The sequence below is a fragment of the Arachis stenosperma genome, chromosome 2, assembly GCF_014773155.1.
Source record: "Arachis stenosperma cultivar V10309 chromosome 2, arast.V10309.gnm1.PFL2, whole genome shotgun sequence".
In the NCBI taxonomy this organism is placed as follows: domain Eukaryota; kingdom Viridiplantae; phylum Streptophyta; class Magnoliopsida; order Fabales; family Fabaceae; genus Arachis; species Arachis stenosperma.
Genome location: NC_080378.1, coordinates 98,569,939 through 98,585,272, shown reverse-complemented (window position 1 = coordinate 98,585,272; position 15,334 = coordinate 98,569,939). Strand labels below are relative to the sequence as shown.

At 34.0% G+C, this 15,334-nt stretch overlaps 3 protein-coding genes across 4 annotated transcripts; 2 read left to right on the top strand and 1 right to left on the bottom strand.

Annotated features, from left to right (window-relative positions):
• The first annotated feature begins 1,304 nt into the window (after nucleotides 1-1,304).
• Nucleotides 1,305-3,542, top strand: LOC130960580 (GDP-mannose transporter GONST3). 2 transcript variants are annotated; one of them, XM_057886010.1, is made up of 3 exons: nucleotides 1,305-1,434; nucleotides 1,538-1,731; nucleotides 1,967-3,542. In XM_057886010.1, exon 3 carries the CDS (start codon nucleotides 1,967-1,969, stop codon nucleotides 3,128-3,130), a length of 1,164 nt encoding a protein of 387 aa, XP_057741993.1. In that variant the 5' UTR covers nucleotides 1,305-1,434; nucleotides 1,538-1,731; the 3' UTR covers nucleotides 3,131-3,542. The 2 variants fall into 2 exon arrangements, with proteins under 2 accessions (XP_057741993.1, XP_057741992.1); XM_057886009.1 differs by having other exon boundaries at nucleotides 1,313-1,731.
• Nucleotides 3,543-5,810: 2,268 nt separating this feature from the next.
• On the top strand, nucleotides 5,811-8,587 carry LOC130960818 (uncharacterized). The gene is made up of 3 exons (XM_057886297.1): nucleotides 5,811-6,555; nucleotides 7,154-7,903; nucleotides 8,377-8,587. The coding sequence occupies exons 1-3, from the start codon at nucleotides 5,905-5,907 to the stop codon at nucleotides 8,473-8,475; spliced, it is 1,500 nt and encodes a 499-aa protein (XP_057742280.1). The 5' UTR covers nucleotides 5,811-5,904; the 3' UTR covers nucleotides 8,476-8,587.
• A 3,286-nt stretch (nucleotides 8,588-11,873) lies between these two features.
• Nucleotides 11,874-14,167, bottom strand: LOC130963249 (uncharacterized). The gene is made up of 3 exons (XM_057889382.1): nucleotides 13,583-14,167; nucleotides 12,493-13,188; nucleotides 11,874-11,972 (listed from the first exon to the last, which is right to left on the bottom strand). The coding sequence occupies exons 1-3, from the start codon at nucleotides 14,165-14,167 to the stop codon at nucleotides 11,874-11,876; spliced, it is 1,380 nt and encodes a 459-aa protein (XP_057745365.1).
• Nucleotides 14,168-15,334: the final 1,167 nt, after the last annotated feature.

Below are 15,334 nucleotides of genomic sequence, written 5' to 3'. Positions count from 1 at the left end.
TGGTTATGCTTTAATTTTAGAGAAGAGTTGGTTCTTGTTATATTTTTCTAAGTAAATTTTACCATGTCAAATAATGGTTAGAGTTTTAGAAATTTGGATATTTGAACATGCTAACTTATAAGAAAGTATCAAAGTAATATAATGTTTACGGCGCGGTTTTCACCCGAATTTTACCCGGTATAGTTGTGGCCCGAAAGGGTATAGGTTTTATCAGGTCTAGGGTCGGGTTTGGGTCTCATAAATAGACCCGATGCATATTTCGGGCCGAGTCTGGGTCACATCAAACCCGGTTTCACCCGACCCATGCACACCCCTACTAATGAGAACTAGTACATTAGATTCAATTCAAACAAGGAAGAATAAACAACAAATATCACAGGCAAGGTTCACGCATTATTCAGCTACACAATCAAAAACTACTAACAAGATTCAAATTCAGATTCAATAACTAACTAAAACTAAATCATACCTCGGGAACTTCATTGGATTCAGCTTCAAAATCCACTTCGCTCTAGTTCAGCTGACAATCTGAAGTTGAATCATCCATTATCTTCAAAAACGATTTCACAGTTTGATGTAAAAAAACAATGGATAAATGCACAATGAAAAATCTGAAGCACGTAAATGAAGAAGGAGAAAGTAAAGAGAAACGCACGTAAAAGACGAAGGAGAAGGCAGAGGGAAACGCACAAAAAAGATGGAAGAGAGAAGGCAAGAAATTCAAAAAAAGAAAACGAAATCCTTTCAAAAAAGGAAATTATATATTCGCGCATTGATTGAATTAAACGTAACATCAATTAGAAGACTTGTAAGGCTTCTAGAGCAAAATCACTTGTATGTAGAGATTAAGAGCTTGTTTGGGTGAACTTCTAAGAAAAGATCTTTTTTCGAGTTATGTTTTTTTAAAAGATCTTATGGAGAAGTAAAAGTAATTTTATGTTTAGATATTTCATACAAAAAGATCTTTTTATCTATCAATTATGTTTAGATATAATAATATAAAAAACATCTTTTTTTAAGGAAAAAAAATCTTTTAAAAAAATGTGTAAATTACAGCCTTTCAAAAAATTTTTTTATTTTTCTAGTGCTTTTACTTTTACTACTAAAAATTTGTTAAACATGCTAAAAAATAAAAAAGATATTTTTTTATTAAACAATTTTTTTTAACAAAATAATGACAGCCAAACAAGCAATTAATGGTAACTGAATTACTAATTGATCACTTTTAAATTAAAAAAAAAAAAAGAAGAAATTACTTTTTATCCTGTGTGTTATTTCTTTTTTCTTTATTTAGAAATTGTGAAGGTGAAGATTGAAGAACTCGTTGTACGATGCAGGAGGCAGCTGCGTCCACTCCACTCTTCTTCTTCTTCTTCGCTCACAAGAAGTTGCAGCAATAAACATTTCACAATCAAATTACACACGTTCCCAGAGGTCAGCGTCAGCAACGTTTCTTTCCCAGTTTCCCTCCGCCATTAACGCATTCTGCTATCATCACTCCCTTTTTCACTGTTTTCACTCTTCCAATTCTACTCAGATCTGTGCGAATTGGACTGCAAACAGTGAAATCCCTGTTATGCCCTCACCCTAATATCAGACACTTCATCAACTGCACCACCGACACTGCAGCCAATACCCACGCCGCCGTCCGGTGTCGTCCTCCTCCGCTGGCACCATTAGTCCTCTCGTGTCCCTCGACGGCAGCCTTCTCCGTCCAACGCCTTCGACCAGGTCAGTTCTTTTTCCCAATTCTTTTGGGGTCTAAATTTATATTTTCTTCGTTTTTTTATTCATTTTTAGAGATTTTGTTGCTGGAATTTAATTTTACTCCATTTTTGTTAATTTAAATTTACACCGTTATTCGGATTTTAGTATAAAATAACAGTCCGACGGTGCAGTTGTAGTGCAAAATTATGTGTTGCTATAGTCTGAAATGTTGTTATTTCTTTTGTTCGGTTGTGTTTAGATGTCTAAAGACAATGACGTGGAAAACCCAACTACTAACCCAAGCATCAAAGTTGAAAAGGATGCCAATCTGAGTGCTACTGCTACTGCGACTGTTGCTGATGTTGATAACAAGGGAAATTGGTACAATGCTTTGTTGCAACAAATCTCCGTGTATGGTGTTGCTGCTGGTTATTGTTTATCTGCATCACTGCTCTCAATTATCAACAAATGGGCTATAATGAAGTTCCCTTACCCGGGTGCATTGACAGCCCTGCAATACTTCACTAGCGCAGCTGGAGTCTTTATCGTTGGCCGGCTCAAGTTCGTTGAGCATGATCCGCTTGATTTATTGACAATGTGGAGGTTTTTACCTGCTGCTATCATTTTTTATCTCTCGCTCTTCACCAACAGTGAGCTGCTCTTGCATGCCAATGTGGATACGTTTATTGTGTTCCGGTCGGTTGTACCGATCTTTGTCGCAGTAGGGGAGACTCTGTTCCTTCACCAGCCATGGCCCACACTGAAGACATGGGCATCCCTGGCCACAATCTTTGTGGGGAGTGTGCTATATGTTGCAACAGATTATCAGTTTACTTTCATGGCCTATAGCTGGGCGCTTGCGTATTTGATCAGTATGACCATAGATTTTGTTTACATAAAGCATGTTGTGATGACAATCGGATTGAACACTTGGGGTCTTGTGTTGTACAACAATCTTGAGGCTCTACTGCTTTTTCCGTTGGAGCTGATGATTATGGGTGAGCTGAAGAAGATTAAGCATGAGATTTCTGATGAGTCAGATTGGTACTCTTTCGAAGTGGTTTTGCCAGTGGGATTATCATGTTTGTTTGGTCTATCTATTTCTTTCTTCGGGTTTTCTTGCCGCAGGGCGATTTCTGCAACAGGGTTTACAGTTCTTGGTATAGTGAACAAGTTGTTGACGGTGGTGATTAATCTGGTAGTTTGGGACAAGCATTCAACATGGGTGGGAACTGTGGGACTTTTGATTTGCATGCTGGGTGGGATTATGTATCAACAATCAACAAGTAAGCCAAAGGCTGCAAAAGAAGCAACTGCACAGGAAGGTGAGGAGGAAGAACAGAAATTACTTGAATTGCAAGACAATTCAGTGACCGACAATAATGATAATGAAGTCCTTAGTAAATCAAGGGAAGAAAAATGATTATTTTCATGTAGGAAAAATTTCTACGTTTCTTTTCAAGTGTATGTTTATTTTCATAGGTATCTGATGTGAATTATAATCTCAATTTTCACAACTATTAATATACAATTCTTTACCAATTCTGTTTCTTTGAATAGCACGCTCATTGTTGTTCTAGTATGTAGGTCTTTATGGTGGTTGTTATTTGATATGTCTGTTTACTCTCTGATAGATAAGATGCATCTCAATGTAGTCCTGTTTTACTTTTTTGTTTGTTAGCTGAGGAGTTGTAAAATTTAATTCTCAATTTGTTCCGTTCTTGTTTTGGAGGTGTCAAATTGAGATTATCTGCTTCTCTTACTCTAAATTGGTTACTCACATGACTATTTATGAATTATGCCAAGCCGCCAAGGTGTGTTAATGACATAAGGATCAGATGATTATTATTTTACTTAAAAATAAAATTTGTTGTTCTTTATAATTTGTTATTGGCAACTTTGCCTGGTTGGTTTGATCGTTTTTCTGTTGGATGAATCTGGATACAGGATTTAATGTTAAATTTTTTCCCCCCTATTCATCAGGAGTATCACTAATTGGGGTTTTGATATTGATGTGCAGAATATCATCCTCTTATTGCTAATTAAAAGCAATCCAAGATTTTCTTTTAGAACTAATGATGTATGCCGAGAATCAGATGCCTGGCTAGTGGCCTTCCAGTACTTAGATATTGTTGCTCTGTAATGGCAATTAATATTTTATGAGCATCACCATTTCTGGGTTGTCTCCTCTCGTAATGTTTACTGCGTGTGCATGTTTCAGCCTATTTTATTCTTCAGGATCAAGTATTGTAAAGTAAACTAAGTGATTATGATTGATCTGTTCATGATAGATACACTAGCATGTCCGCAATCAGTATTAGATCAGTTCATAGTGGTAGTTGTCTCAGTGCATCTAACATTTTATTACAACCAAAATACTAGATTATTTTCGCAGCTGTGAGAGCCACAGGGGGAACTGAGAAGAGTAGAAGACTGATAAAAGCTATCTCTCCACTTTCTCTTGCTCCCACAAAGTTCACAACTGTCTTGTCATCTTAAATGTTTCATCTCTGGTGCAGTGGTAATATATTTTCTCTCAATGGGTTTAAGTTGTATTCATCTTCTTGTTTCCTTTTTGCAGTATGTCTTTTACTCTGTGATATCATTTCAATTGTTGCTAAGTGTGATTTTTGGAAATTGATGCATTGTGGTCTGTTACGTATCTAAGGAAAATGGGAGACTGCTTCTTAAAAGCTAGCTGTTAAGGGAAAAGAACTACTTTTCTTAAATCAATCTATTTTTTCATGGAATGCTTCAAGAATTTGTTTCTAAGCTTTTGTGAATTAGATTTGATTTAGATTTGTAGTTTGAAGTAGCTTATGCAGTGTAAAGTTAGAAGCAACATAGCTCCTACATTTTGACATTGAATTTTGGATTGTCTTTAATCTTAGAACTATGATTGCTGTTACTAATGTAATTATTGTGTACATAATAAAGCAAACAGATACAGATTAAACTGCTGTTGTAGTTGATTGACAGGTTTATCTGCAATTTCACATTCGAAAATTATTTCCTCTCCAGTTAATGAAGTTATTGTTGTCCAATAACAATTAGATCTTTATCTGGTTGCTGATGGTCCAGGATGTGGACTAAACAACCCTTGATTGGTTGATCATAATGTTGGACTTAAATAGACTTTCACAGTAACATTCGGACACGGCAGCATAGGCATACAACTTTATTCTTGTAAGTGCTTAATTCTTGCAGATCTATGATCTTTGTTTGCATGTACTGGCTTTGAGCTTGCCACTTGTGCAATGCTCCTTTTGATCCCCATACTGGTGACAACTATTGTAAGAGGACAAAAGTGCGGCTCAGTTTGAACTTCAAAAGTAGGCTAGCTTCAATTTTTTGTCACTATTTAATGCATACAATTAAATTGCTTCTTTTTGCTTCTAGGGTTGGTTTGTGAAGTGTTTTTTCCATAAAATAAAAGGGTAGAATTCAATATCAATATTCACCAATTCCAATGTGTTAGCTGCACCAACTATCCAGAAAATGATTAAAGTAATATGTAAACTACCCAAATGTTTTAACTTGGTGCATTGAAAGTTTCTCTGGGACAAGCAGAGTGAAATAATGACAAAGTGTGTTGTTTCCTCTCGTTTCTCTTAGCCAATATAACCTATTAGTTTAGGACAAAATATGTATCAAAATATTTTCGTACAAACGTTTCTTCACGGTGTATCAAAATAGTTTTTTTGGCAGTATAATAAGCTTAACAGTTTTCAATTAAATATTTAAATATGAATACTGCATACGCAACGAAAAATGTAAAATTAATAGAAAATTAACTAATATGTACTTGTTAATATTTAATGCCAATTTATCGTTTGTACGTATTTTATAAGATCTTGACCAATGCAACGCCTTTCGCTCTAGTCACTTTCATGTTTCATGTCGTAGCACATATAAGATAGGAGATGGGAAAGTAATATACACCTCACTGTTTCATAACCTATGGTATTTTTTTCTTGCACAATACATACAAAAAACACTGGAATGTGTCCCAATAATAATGCTATAGCCAACAAAGGAAATTTCTTCTTAGTTTCCTTCTTCACTTCACTTTCATGTTTCTTCTATTCCAGCTACAACACACAACCCCATTAATAACAAATACACTGGGAATCAAGATAAATAAAGCATAAGAAATACCCAAACCTTGCATTAAAATTAGTGTATGTGAGTTTTGTAATGGCTTCCAATATGGCTCCCAAGCAAGAACAAACATTCACCTTGAGGCTTTTGGTGGACAGAGAGAAAAATCGTGTAGTTGTGGCTGAAGCAAGTGGAGACTTCATAGACACTCTCTTTAGCTTCCTCACTCTTCCGTTGGGAACTATCATCCGGTTACTGTTGAATAACCAACAGCATGATCACCCGGCCGAGCTTGGCTGCATTAGCAATCTGTACCAAAGTGTGGAGAATTCAAGCATTGAGGTTTTTTGGAACCATATATGCAAGGAAATGCTGCTTCGTCCGCAGAACAATTGCGAATCCCTTTGCCGAAAACTGAAGTTGAATGTGGATGACACAGAGTCCTTAAGGTACTTCATGTGTAGCAATTGTAAGAGGGGGAGTAATTGGTTGTTGAGTACGTTTACTGGTGCTAGTTGTTGCTCTTGTGGGAAATCGATGGACAAAGAAATGAAACTCTTCGGAGATTCCGAGGATGAGATGCATACCGATGGTGTCTTTGTTAAAGGGGAAGCCATGTATTTCATCTTTGATGATCTGAGAGTTCTTCAAAGCTCTCCTAACAACTTTGTTAAGGAACTTACCCAACTTGGCTACAGGAACTTCCATAAGCTTATAGACATATCCCCATGTGTTGGACTGAAGGAGGTAACATTTTAGTTTTGTTTTTTTAAGATTTGCAAGTACAGTTCTGTTTATGAATAAGTTCATATTGAACTCAGAATTTTTAGACTTGTTATTTGTGATATGATTGGTGTCGCTGATTATAATACTCTTTATTAAGTTCCTTAATTAGCTTCTAAACTTTTGTGTGGACTGTATCTTAATTTGATAAGAAAAAATGTTGATTCACTTATTATGCATAGTACACTAGGCCAACTCACATTTCTATTATCAAGTGGGGTCACACTTCATCCACCTATAATAAAGATGTGAATTTACTTGGTACAAGATACAAAGTGAGCACATATATCAATATTTGATAACAGAAAATTGTATGGAGAAATTATTAGGTGTTCATGGAGTATTTAAGTAGATTATGCTCATATTATTAACAAATTGACTTTTTAGCTAAGCATACAAGATAATGGTGATTGGTGAGTCTTAGATAAAAATGTCTCTTTATTAATAATATGAACATAATCCACCTAAGTACTCTCTGTGCATCTAATAATATATTTTTTAATGATGCTTGATAATGAGAAACATTCTAATAACTTTTTTTTTTTATCTATAAAAAACAAAGATTCTGGACTTACTAAAGCAGGCATTGACCTCCAAGTCTGCTCTCAGTGATGTATTCTTTGCATATGGAGATTCTTTGGGGATGTGCACTTTCTCACCAAAAATTGGGCCAAAACATGAAGAACCTGGTTTTGATTTTGGTGTTTCTATAAACCTTAAGGTAATATTGAGAAAATCAAAGAAGAAGATAGTGTATGCTGAAGCAGAGGGTGATTTTGTTGATTTTCTATTCAGTTTCCTCACAGCACCCCTTGGATCCATTCTAAATATTTTGGATGGATATTCTTCTCTTGGATGCATTGACAACTTGTACAAAAGTGTGAAAGAACTCAATTCGTCACGGCTCACAATCACAAGGCCTTCTGGAACTCCATTGCTCGATCCGCGAGTCGCGCCACAATTCGGTTACAGGAGGCAGCCATTGAAACTTCCTGAAGAAGATACTCCAAGTTATTGGTATGGCAGAGGTTTAATAAAGAATAGCATATGCTATGTTAATCCAAATGGTGTGGTTTCTAAGAAGAGGAGTTTGGTGGAGAATCCTGATGCAATGAAACTTTTTGATCCAAGATCACCTGATGGAACAAGAGAACTTGCTGTGGGATTTGTGAAGAGGCCATCACTGTTTGTTGTATGGGATGATTTGAAAGTGATGCCACTGGCAAATGCTTCTAGCATTTGTTTTATACAAAAGATGAATCTGCCATTGGATGATTTGGAGGAGCATGTCTTGTGCATTAGGGAGGTAGAGGTAACAATCCACTTCTCACTTTTATCTTAAAGATATCATGGAGAATTGATTTTCTTATTAGAATACTATGATAACTATGTTCAAGAAATATTTCTCTTTAAACCATATCTAATTTAGTGTCCATTTTTCTATTCAATAAGAAAAATCTATACCAAATCAAGTTATGTGAAAATTAAAATTTTCACTGAAACTTTCACCTAAGAGGATCATTATCATTTATAGATAATTTTCACTAAAAATCAATTTATTGAAAACTCTGCTTATACCACAAATACATTCATAATGATCTCATTTCCTGTGCAACCAAGATAAGTAATAAAGGAAAAAATGTAATTTTCTGTAAGCCTGTCTATATCTGTAAACATTATATTTATTTTATTTATTTAAATAAAAAACCCATATTTCTCCTATTTTTACCCTCTAGGTTCTGAGATGGAAGTAATAACCTTCATAATCCATAAATTTTCATTCAGGCACTAAACTTGTTGAGGGCTTCTTTGACATCCAAAGCTGCATTGACAGAAGGTCTATCCTACCTCTTGGAAAATCCAAACCAAGATGCTAAAGCTTGATCTTTTTCTAGTTGGTGACAAGATGCTGAATAATAGAATAACCCCAATAATTTGTTTTGTATATTAGAACTAGCTATCATATATGTTACCATTGAGTGAGATTCTTCTGGCATTTTGATTTTGATGCTTCCTAGTTCTATTTTGGAAGTGATGATAAGTTTGGTAACTGCAAGCACTTTGTTAGCACTAGCACAACATAACACAGTCTTGACTCTTGATGCTGAATATTACTCATCTTTTTGTATATTCATCATTTCATCTCTTTGAGATTCATATTGTATTATGTAATAGGATGAAATAAAGAGTTATAGGGGGTGATATTACTGTGAAACATGAGGGATTGATAATAATGGCCAATGTGGTAGTGCATTATAGAATGGTTTTGAAAACTTTCATCAACTTCATGTTATAGAAAAATTGCAAAAATAAGGTGTTTTATTTAGGTGACACCAATGCTTTCCAAGTGTTCATGTTCATGTTCATGCATAGAAAACTATGACCTCATGATTATTCAACTTCGCAAGGAAATAGCGAATACATTTTCACCTGTCACAGCATATTGTTTTATATATAAGGGGATATTATATGAAAGAGCAACAAAGTGTATAGTATAACAATAACATTTTTACAGGATCATTTTACCCCCCTTTAAACTTGTTCCAGGTTAAGAAAAATGCTCTGGAGAGGGACAAATAATAGTTGAAGATTATGGCCAGAATTCAGCAGTTTGTCCCCTGTATGCTAAGAATAAACAGAATTGAACACAGTAATTAATGATTAATAAGTAAAGATAGCATGAAGCATATAGCTTAGGCACCCCCAAGAAGAATAATATGATTTAATATCTAATTTGTTCAATGTACAAAAGCCATAAGAGCATAGCACAATTCTGTACCATCTATACCAATCGTAGAAAATACCATCACCGAAACAATGAAACTCCAAAGGAAAAGGCAACTTCCAAGCTAGCATTTATGGGTCTTCACTCAACTTTCCATTGAATACCATAGTAGCCAATATCAAATTACCAAAAGAATCCTTATCCTTATCAACCTAAGGATATGGAAATACAATCTATTTACACATCACTTGACACTCCTTGTTTGGTTGGAAGAGCAGGATTCCCATTCAAAAATATAAATAAAAGAGAACCCAAAATATAGTTAGAGGAGCACTCACGATTATAAATACAGTAAGTGGATAAAAATGGATGGAAAGCTTATGTTTGCAGATTGGAGAAACAAATCAGTCGGACAGCATCCATAAATATAGTACATCTCAAAACCAACTACCACCAACACAGATTATCTTCATCTCAATAAAACTCATCATTTATGTGTACATATGTCATGTGAATTAACCAAATGCAGCACCACAATGTCAAATTAAATCCACACACACATATACATAAGAAATAACCAAAGCAGGTCATAAGCAGGGAGTATCACGTATTCCATGTCATTTCTTACTCTAACACCAACTAGGGTAACACTAAAATTTGAAATAATTCATCTCACCTCCTTGTTATTGTTCATTAGTAAACCTTTACTGATCATTTCACGAAGAAGCTTTACTGCTTGCTCATTCTCATCTCTACCAAGAAGTGCTCGAATAATTGTTTCATAACTTACAGCATTTGGAAGACAACCATTTCCTTTCATTTTTGAAAACAAGGTCACTGCTTCGTCAATCAAACTCTCTTTACAAAGCCCCCTTATCATAATATTATAGGTCACAACATTTAGACGATAATTATTGATCAAAAGATGCTCAAAAAACTCCCTTGCAGTCCTTACTCTTCCACATTTGCACAAACCATTCAAAAGAATACTGGACGATGCACTTTTGTCAATAATTTTCTGAAATAGTGCAATTGTCTCATCAAGATGTTGGATTTTGCATAAAGCATCTAATAATATATTGTAAGTGAATAAATTAAGGGGTTGTCCACTCATGCATTTCATCAAGAAGATCCTGTACACATGATATTCTCCCTCATTTGCACAATCCATGAATAAGGAAAGTGCAGCATCTAGGGATTACATTTCATCTAGGAAAGCAAGAAATATATTTATTTTTGAACAGCAGATTGTGGCACCGGGGAAGACAGTTGAAGCTCCCTCCAGTTACTGTTACTGGAAGAGATGAAATATAATCCCTAGATGCTACACTTTCCTTTCCTTTTCTTTCGTTTCACTCAGCGACAGAGTTTGAAATAAAATTTTTGGGGACCACATAAAAGATAATTGTCAGGATGTTTTTAATATGGACCCTATTTAAGATAAGCTCCTCTAACCTCATCTTTTTGGTTTGAGTGATATTGCTAAATTTAAAGCCATTTTCTAGGGTCTCGTTTCAAAAAATTAAGGTCAAACTCATCAGATACAACTTTTTAAACTTTTGAAGGTTGTATCTCACTTTCTTCGTAATTCATTAAAATAAAAAACTATCTACAAGTGTTAATATTGTAAAAGTTGTATATTCTCCTTCTTGAATATTAATCTTCCTCTTAAAAATCAATTCTTTGTTTTTTCATGATTATTTTATATAAAAATTTGAATATATATCCTATAAAATATGTAAAAAAGAAGTTAGAAGGGCAAATATTAAAATTTATAATATTTATTAAATTTTTTTATCAATTTATATAAATACAATAATATCAATACTTATTGAATATTCTAATATTTTTTATCATATAAAAAATTAAATTAAATAAACAGTAAAATATAAAATAATATTAAATTACATAAATAAAAATATCTAATTTTTTATATTCAAACTCAAAGGTAGAAAGAGTGTTGCTTATTAAATAGAGAGCTACAAAATGCGAATTCACTCAGTTCCGTCTAAATCCAACAAGGTTTGAATGTTTAAAACTAAAAACTATTGTGCAATAAAAACAAGAGATAAAAATTAAACTTTAGTATTTTAAATCATAGTAAAATATTTAAAACTATTTTTTATTTTCTAAAAAAATACTATTAATTTTTTTTAACAAAAATTTAGGAGACCATAGCACCTTGTCTTAACTAAGCTCCGTCCTGGTCTCACTTCTTCTTTAGTTATTAATATTTCCATTTCATTTTTAGTGAATTAATTGGGATAACCCTTATTTTATTTGTTTGTTTTCATTTGTCTGTCCTATATATGGACCCCACTGTATTTTTTCAAGCATTGAATAAAATACCATTAACTTTGGAAAAAAAAAAAAAGCATTTGCTTACTTACAAAGATATCATCACTTACAAAATAGAACAACGTACAAGAACCAAAATAAGAAACACCATACATGTCTCACTCAAACATAACATACTCAATAGTTAGCGAATTTCAGAAACGGAAATATCATGGTATTGCTCAATCATTCAGCCCCGTATCACCAACTAGAGAAAGTTTCAAGCTCTAGCATCTTGATTTGGCATCTCCAAGAGGTAGAATAAGCCTTCTGTCAATGCAGCATTGGTTGTCAAAGAAGCCCCCAACAGGTTTAGTGCCTGAACATGTATGCATACATTTATTTTAGACTAGTTATAATGGAAGAATCTTGTGCTATTAAAATGTCAGACAGAATGTTCTTGAGAACTACTATAGAAACATACCAAATTAAATTTTCAACTCAAGAATTACATTGAACTAGGGCATTCCTTGATGCATTTTATGTTTGCCAGTATAGCATTATGGATCATTTTATCTCTTCAACACTGCTGATTAACATGGATTATATAAATAACAGGATCTCTGAAGGTAATATTATAGCAATATTACATTGTCTGCAAATATTATTATTTTAGGCCAATATTTGTCCAGCAATAACTTGCATCCACATTATAAGAATTTGCACACATTAAACACATAGTTTACATCTATATTTAGGAGAGTTTATACACAAATAAAATGTATTTATTAAGAATAATTTAGTGTTTGTTCTAGTCAAATACCGACCAAAATTGCCAAAATCAGCTGGCCCCCAGGATTTTCTAGAAATTATTCAAGAATGGATTATTGGATTATTACCTCTGCACTCCCAATTCTGATGACATGCTCCTCCAAATCATCAAATGGAATATTCATCTTTTGCATAAATGAAATGCTGGAAGCATTAGCCATTGGTATCACATGCAGATCATCCCACACAACAAACACCGATGGCCTCCTCACAAACCCCACTTCTTTCTGGCCATTAGGGGATCTTGGTTCATAAAATTGAGTGTTCATATCGATAAGTGACTTTGGGATCAATAGTCCGGAGATATAGCCATACTTGTAATCACAAGTCTCACGAATCTGTAACGGCTGCCATTTCTTGAAACCGAATTGGGGCGCTACGTGTGGATTCAGCAAGGGATGTCTTGTGACGATTTTTTCTGTGAAGAACCATGATGAATTGAGGTCCTTGACACTATCGTACAAGTTGTCCATGCATCCCAGAGAAGCATTTCCATCCAAAACATTTAGAACCGATCCAAGTGGTGCCGTAAGGAAGCTTAATAGAAAATCAACAAAATCCTCCTCAGCTTCGGCATGGAGTATTTTCTTCTTGGATTTGCTCACAGTTACCTTAAGGTTTCTGTAATAATCACTTCTACCATGGTTGATGGTTTGTCCAATTTTTGGTGAGTAAGTGGACATCCCCTTAGAGAATCCATTTGCAAAGAAAACATCGCTGAGGGCAGTCTTAGAGGTTAATGCTTGCTTTAGTAAGTCCAAAACCTAAAAAGAAAAATGCCAGAAAGAGAAAAAGAAATCAACATAAAAGCAAATTGATTGAAAGCTTTTTTAGCAGATTCATCACTTCTACCATGGTCTTTGGGTTGTTCCTATATTTGGTGAAAAAGTGGACATCCCCTAGACTCTATTTGCAAAGAACAAATTACTGAGGACAGTCTTGGAGGTTAATGCTTGCTTTAGTAACTCCAAAATCTAAAGAGACAATGCCAATAAAGAGAAAAAATCATCATAGAAGAAAATTGATCGAAAGGTTTTTAGCAGCCTCATCAATCATTACATATGACTTTCAGTCTTTAGTTAGATAATAAAAATAGGGAGATGAAAATTTAACGGATGCAAAATATGATTTTACTCTTCAAAAGAAAAGCAAAGTTACCTCCTTCAGACCAACATTTTGATAAATTTCTGTCAAATTGTTGAAATCTTTGTAGCCAAGCTGGACAAGTTCCTTCACAAAGATTCTAGGAGAGCTTTGAAGCACTTTCAAATTATCAAAAATCAAGTACATGGCTTCTCCTTTAACAAATACTCCATCCTCACGACGATGAGTTACTTCACTACTGGAATCATTCACCATTATCTTCGGTTCTTTGTCCATCGGGTTCCCACATTTGATGCATGTAACACCTGAAAAAGCACTTAACAAAGAATTACTTCTCTTACAGTGGTTACTACAAATGAAGCTCCTTGTGGGCTCATTGTCATCCACATTCAGCTTCAGTTTCCTGCAAAGAGCTTCACATGGGTTTCGCGGTCGAAGCAGCATTTGCTTGCATATGGGGTTCCAGAAAACCTCATCAGTTGCATTTTCCACGCTATTGTACAGATTGGTGATGCAGCCAACCTTAGCTTCTTGATGCCCGCTCAGCTTATTCTTCGACAGAAGCCTAATGATAGTTCCCAGTGGAAGAGTGAGGAAACTAAACAGAGTTTCTATAAAATCTTTGCTTGCTTCAGCCATAACTACACAGCTTTTCTTTCTGTCCACCAAAAGTTTTAATGGGAATGTTTGTTCTAGCTTGGAAGCCATGCAACGTTGCTAGTTGCTACTTGCTACTACCACGTAAGAAGGTAAATTTGAATGGGTTTAGCGCAAGGAAGAAGGTGATTCCTAGAATGTTAGGTAAGTGAAGGGATGTGATGTTTGGAGTTGCAAAGAGAATATGAGGAGAGAATTAGTGTCCTCGGTTACCAAATACTATCAAGTACCAAAGCATGCATTAACAAAGAATAGCTTTTTTCGATGCTGAAGAATTGAAGATATATTGATCACGAATGACCTGAGGACACCTGGAAGGCTGGAATATAGAGTCCACACCATTCAACTTGGTTTAATTCATCTAAAACAACTGCAAATTTCTTAAGTTTCAAAAATAATTATTATTTATCTAATTTAGAAAGTTAATTATAATTTTACTACTAGATCACTAACTAATAAAAAATAAAAATTTATCTATCTTGTGTTATAAAGATATAATAAAATTATAAATTAAAAAAAGTTATTAGAAATAAAAAAAATCAAATTTTATTGTATTAATTTTATATTTATTAAAAAAGATGATACTCTTAGATCCAGTTTGGATAAACAGCTTAATTAAATTTTTTTTAAAAAAAAGTTTAAACAATAAATGACTATATTAAAAGTAACTTATAAATAAGTTATTTTGTGTTTAGATTTTTAGTTTTAAAAGTGTTTATTTTATTGAAATGTGGTAAAAAATAGTAGTATTATGAGAGAAGTCATTTTTTTAATTTCTCTATAAACTCCTAAATAGCTTCTTAAAAAATCGCAATTTAATTTTAAAAATTGCACCAAACATTAATACTACTATTTTTCATAAATCACAAGTTTAAAAAAATTACTTTTAAAGGAATAGGTATGGCCCAATAGAATAGAAATCAGTTTGACCAAAGAATTTTTCGATGCGTCTTTCGTTGGATTGGTTGCAATTGCATAAAACACACAAAATTTTTATTTAGTTGTCTCTAATTAGTTTTCCTATATAATGAACGTAAGTTGATTATTATATTATACTTTGTTTTGCAATTTCTGTGGATGTTGTACGATGATCTAGCTTTGCAGGCCATTAGCTCATACTGGTTGAGAGAGGAGACAGAGTGGGAGACA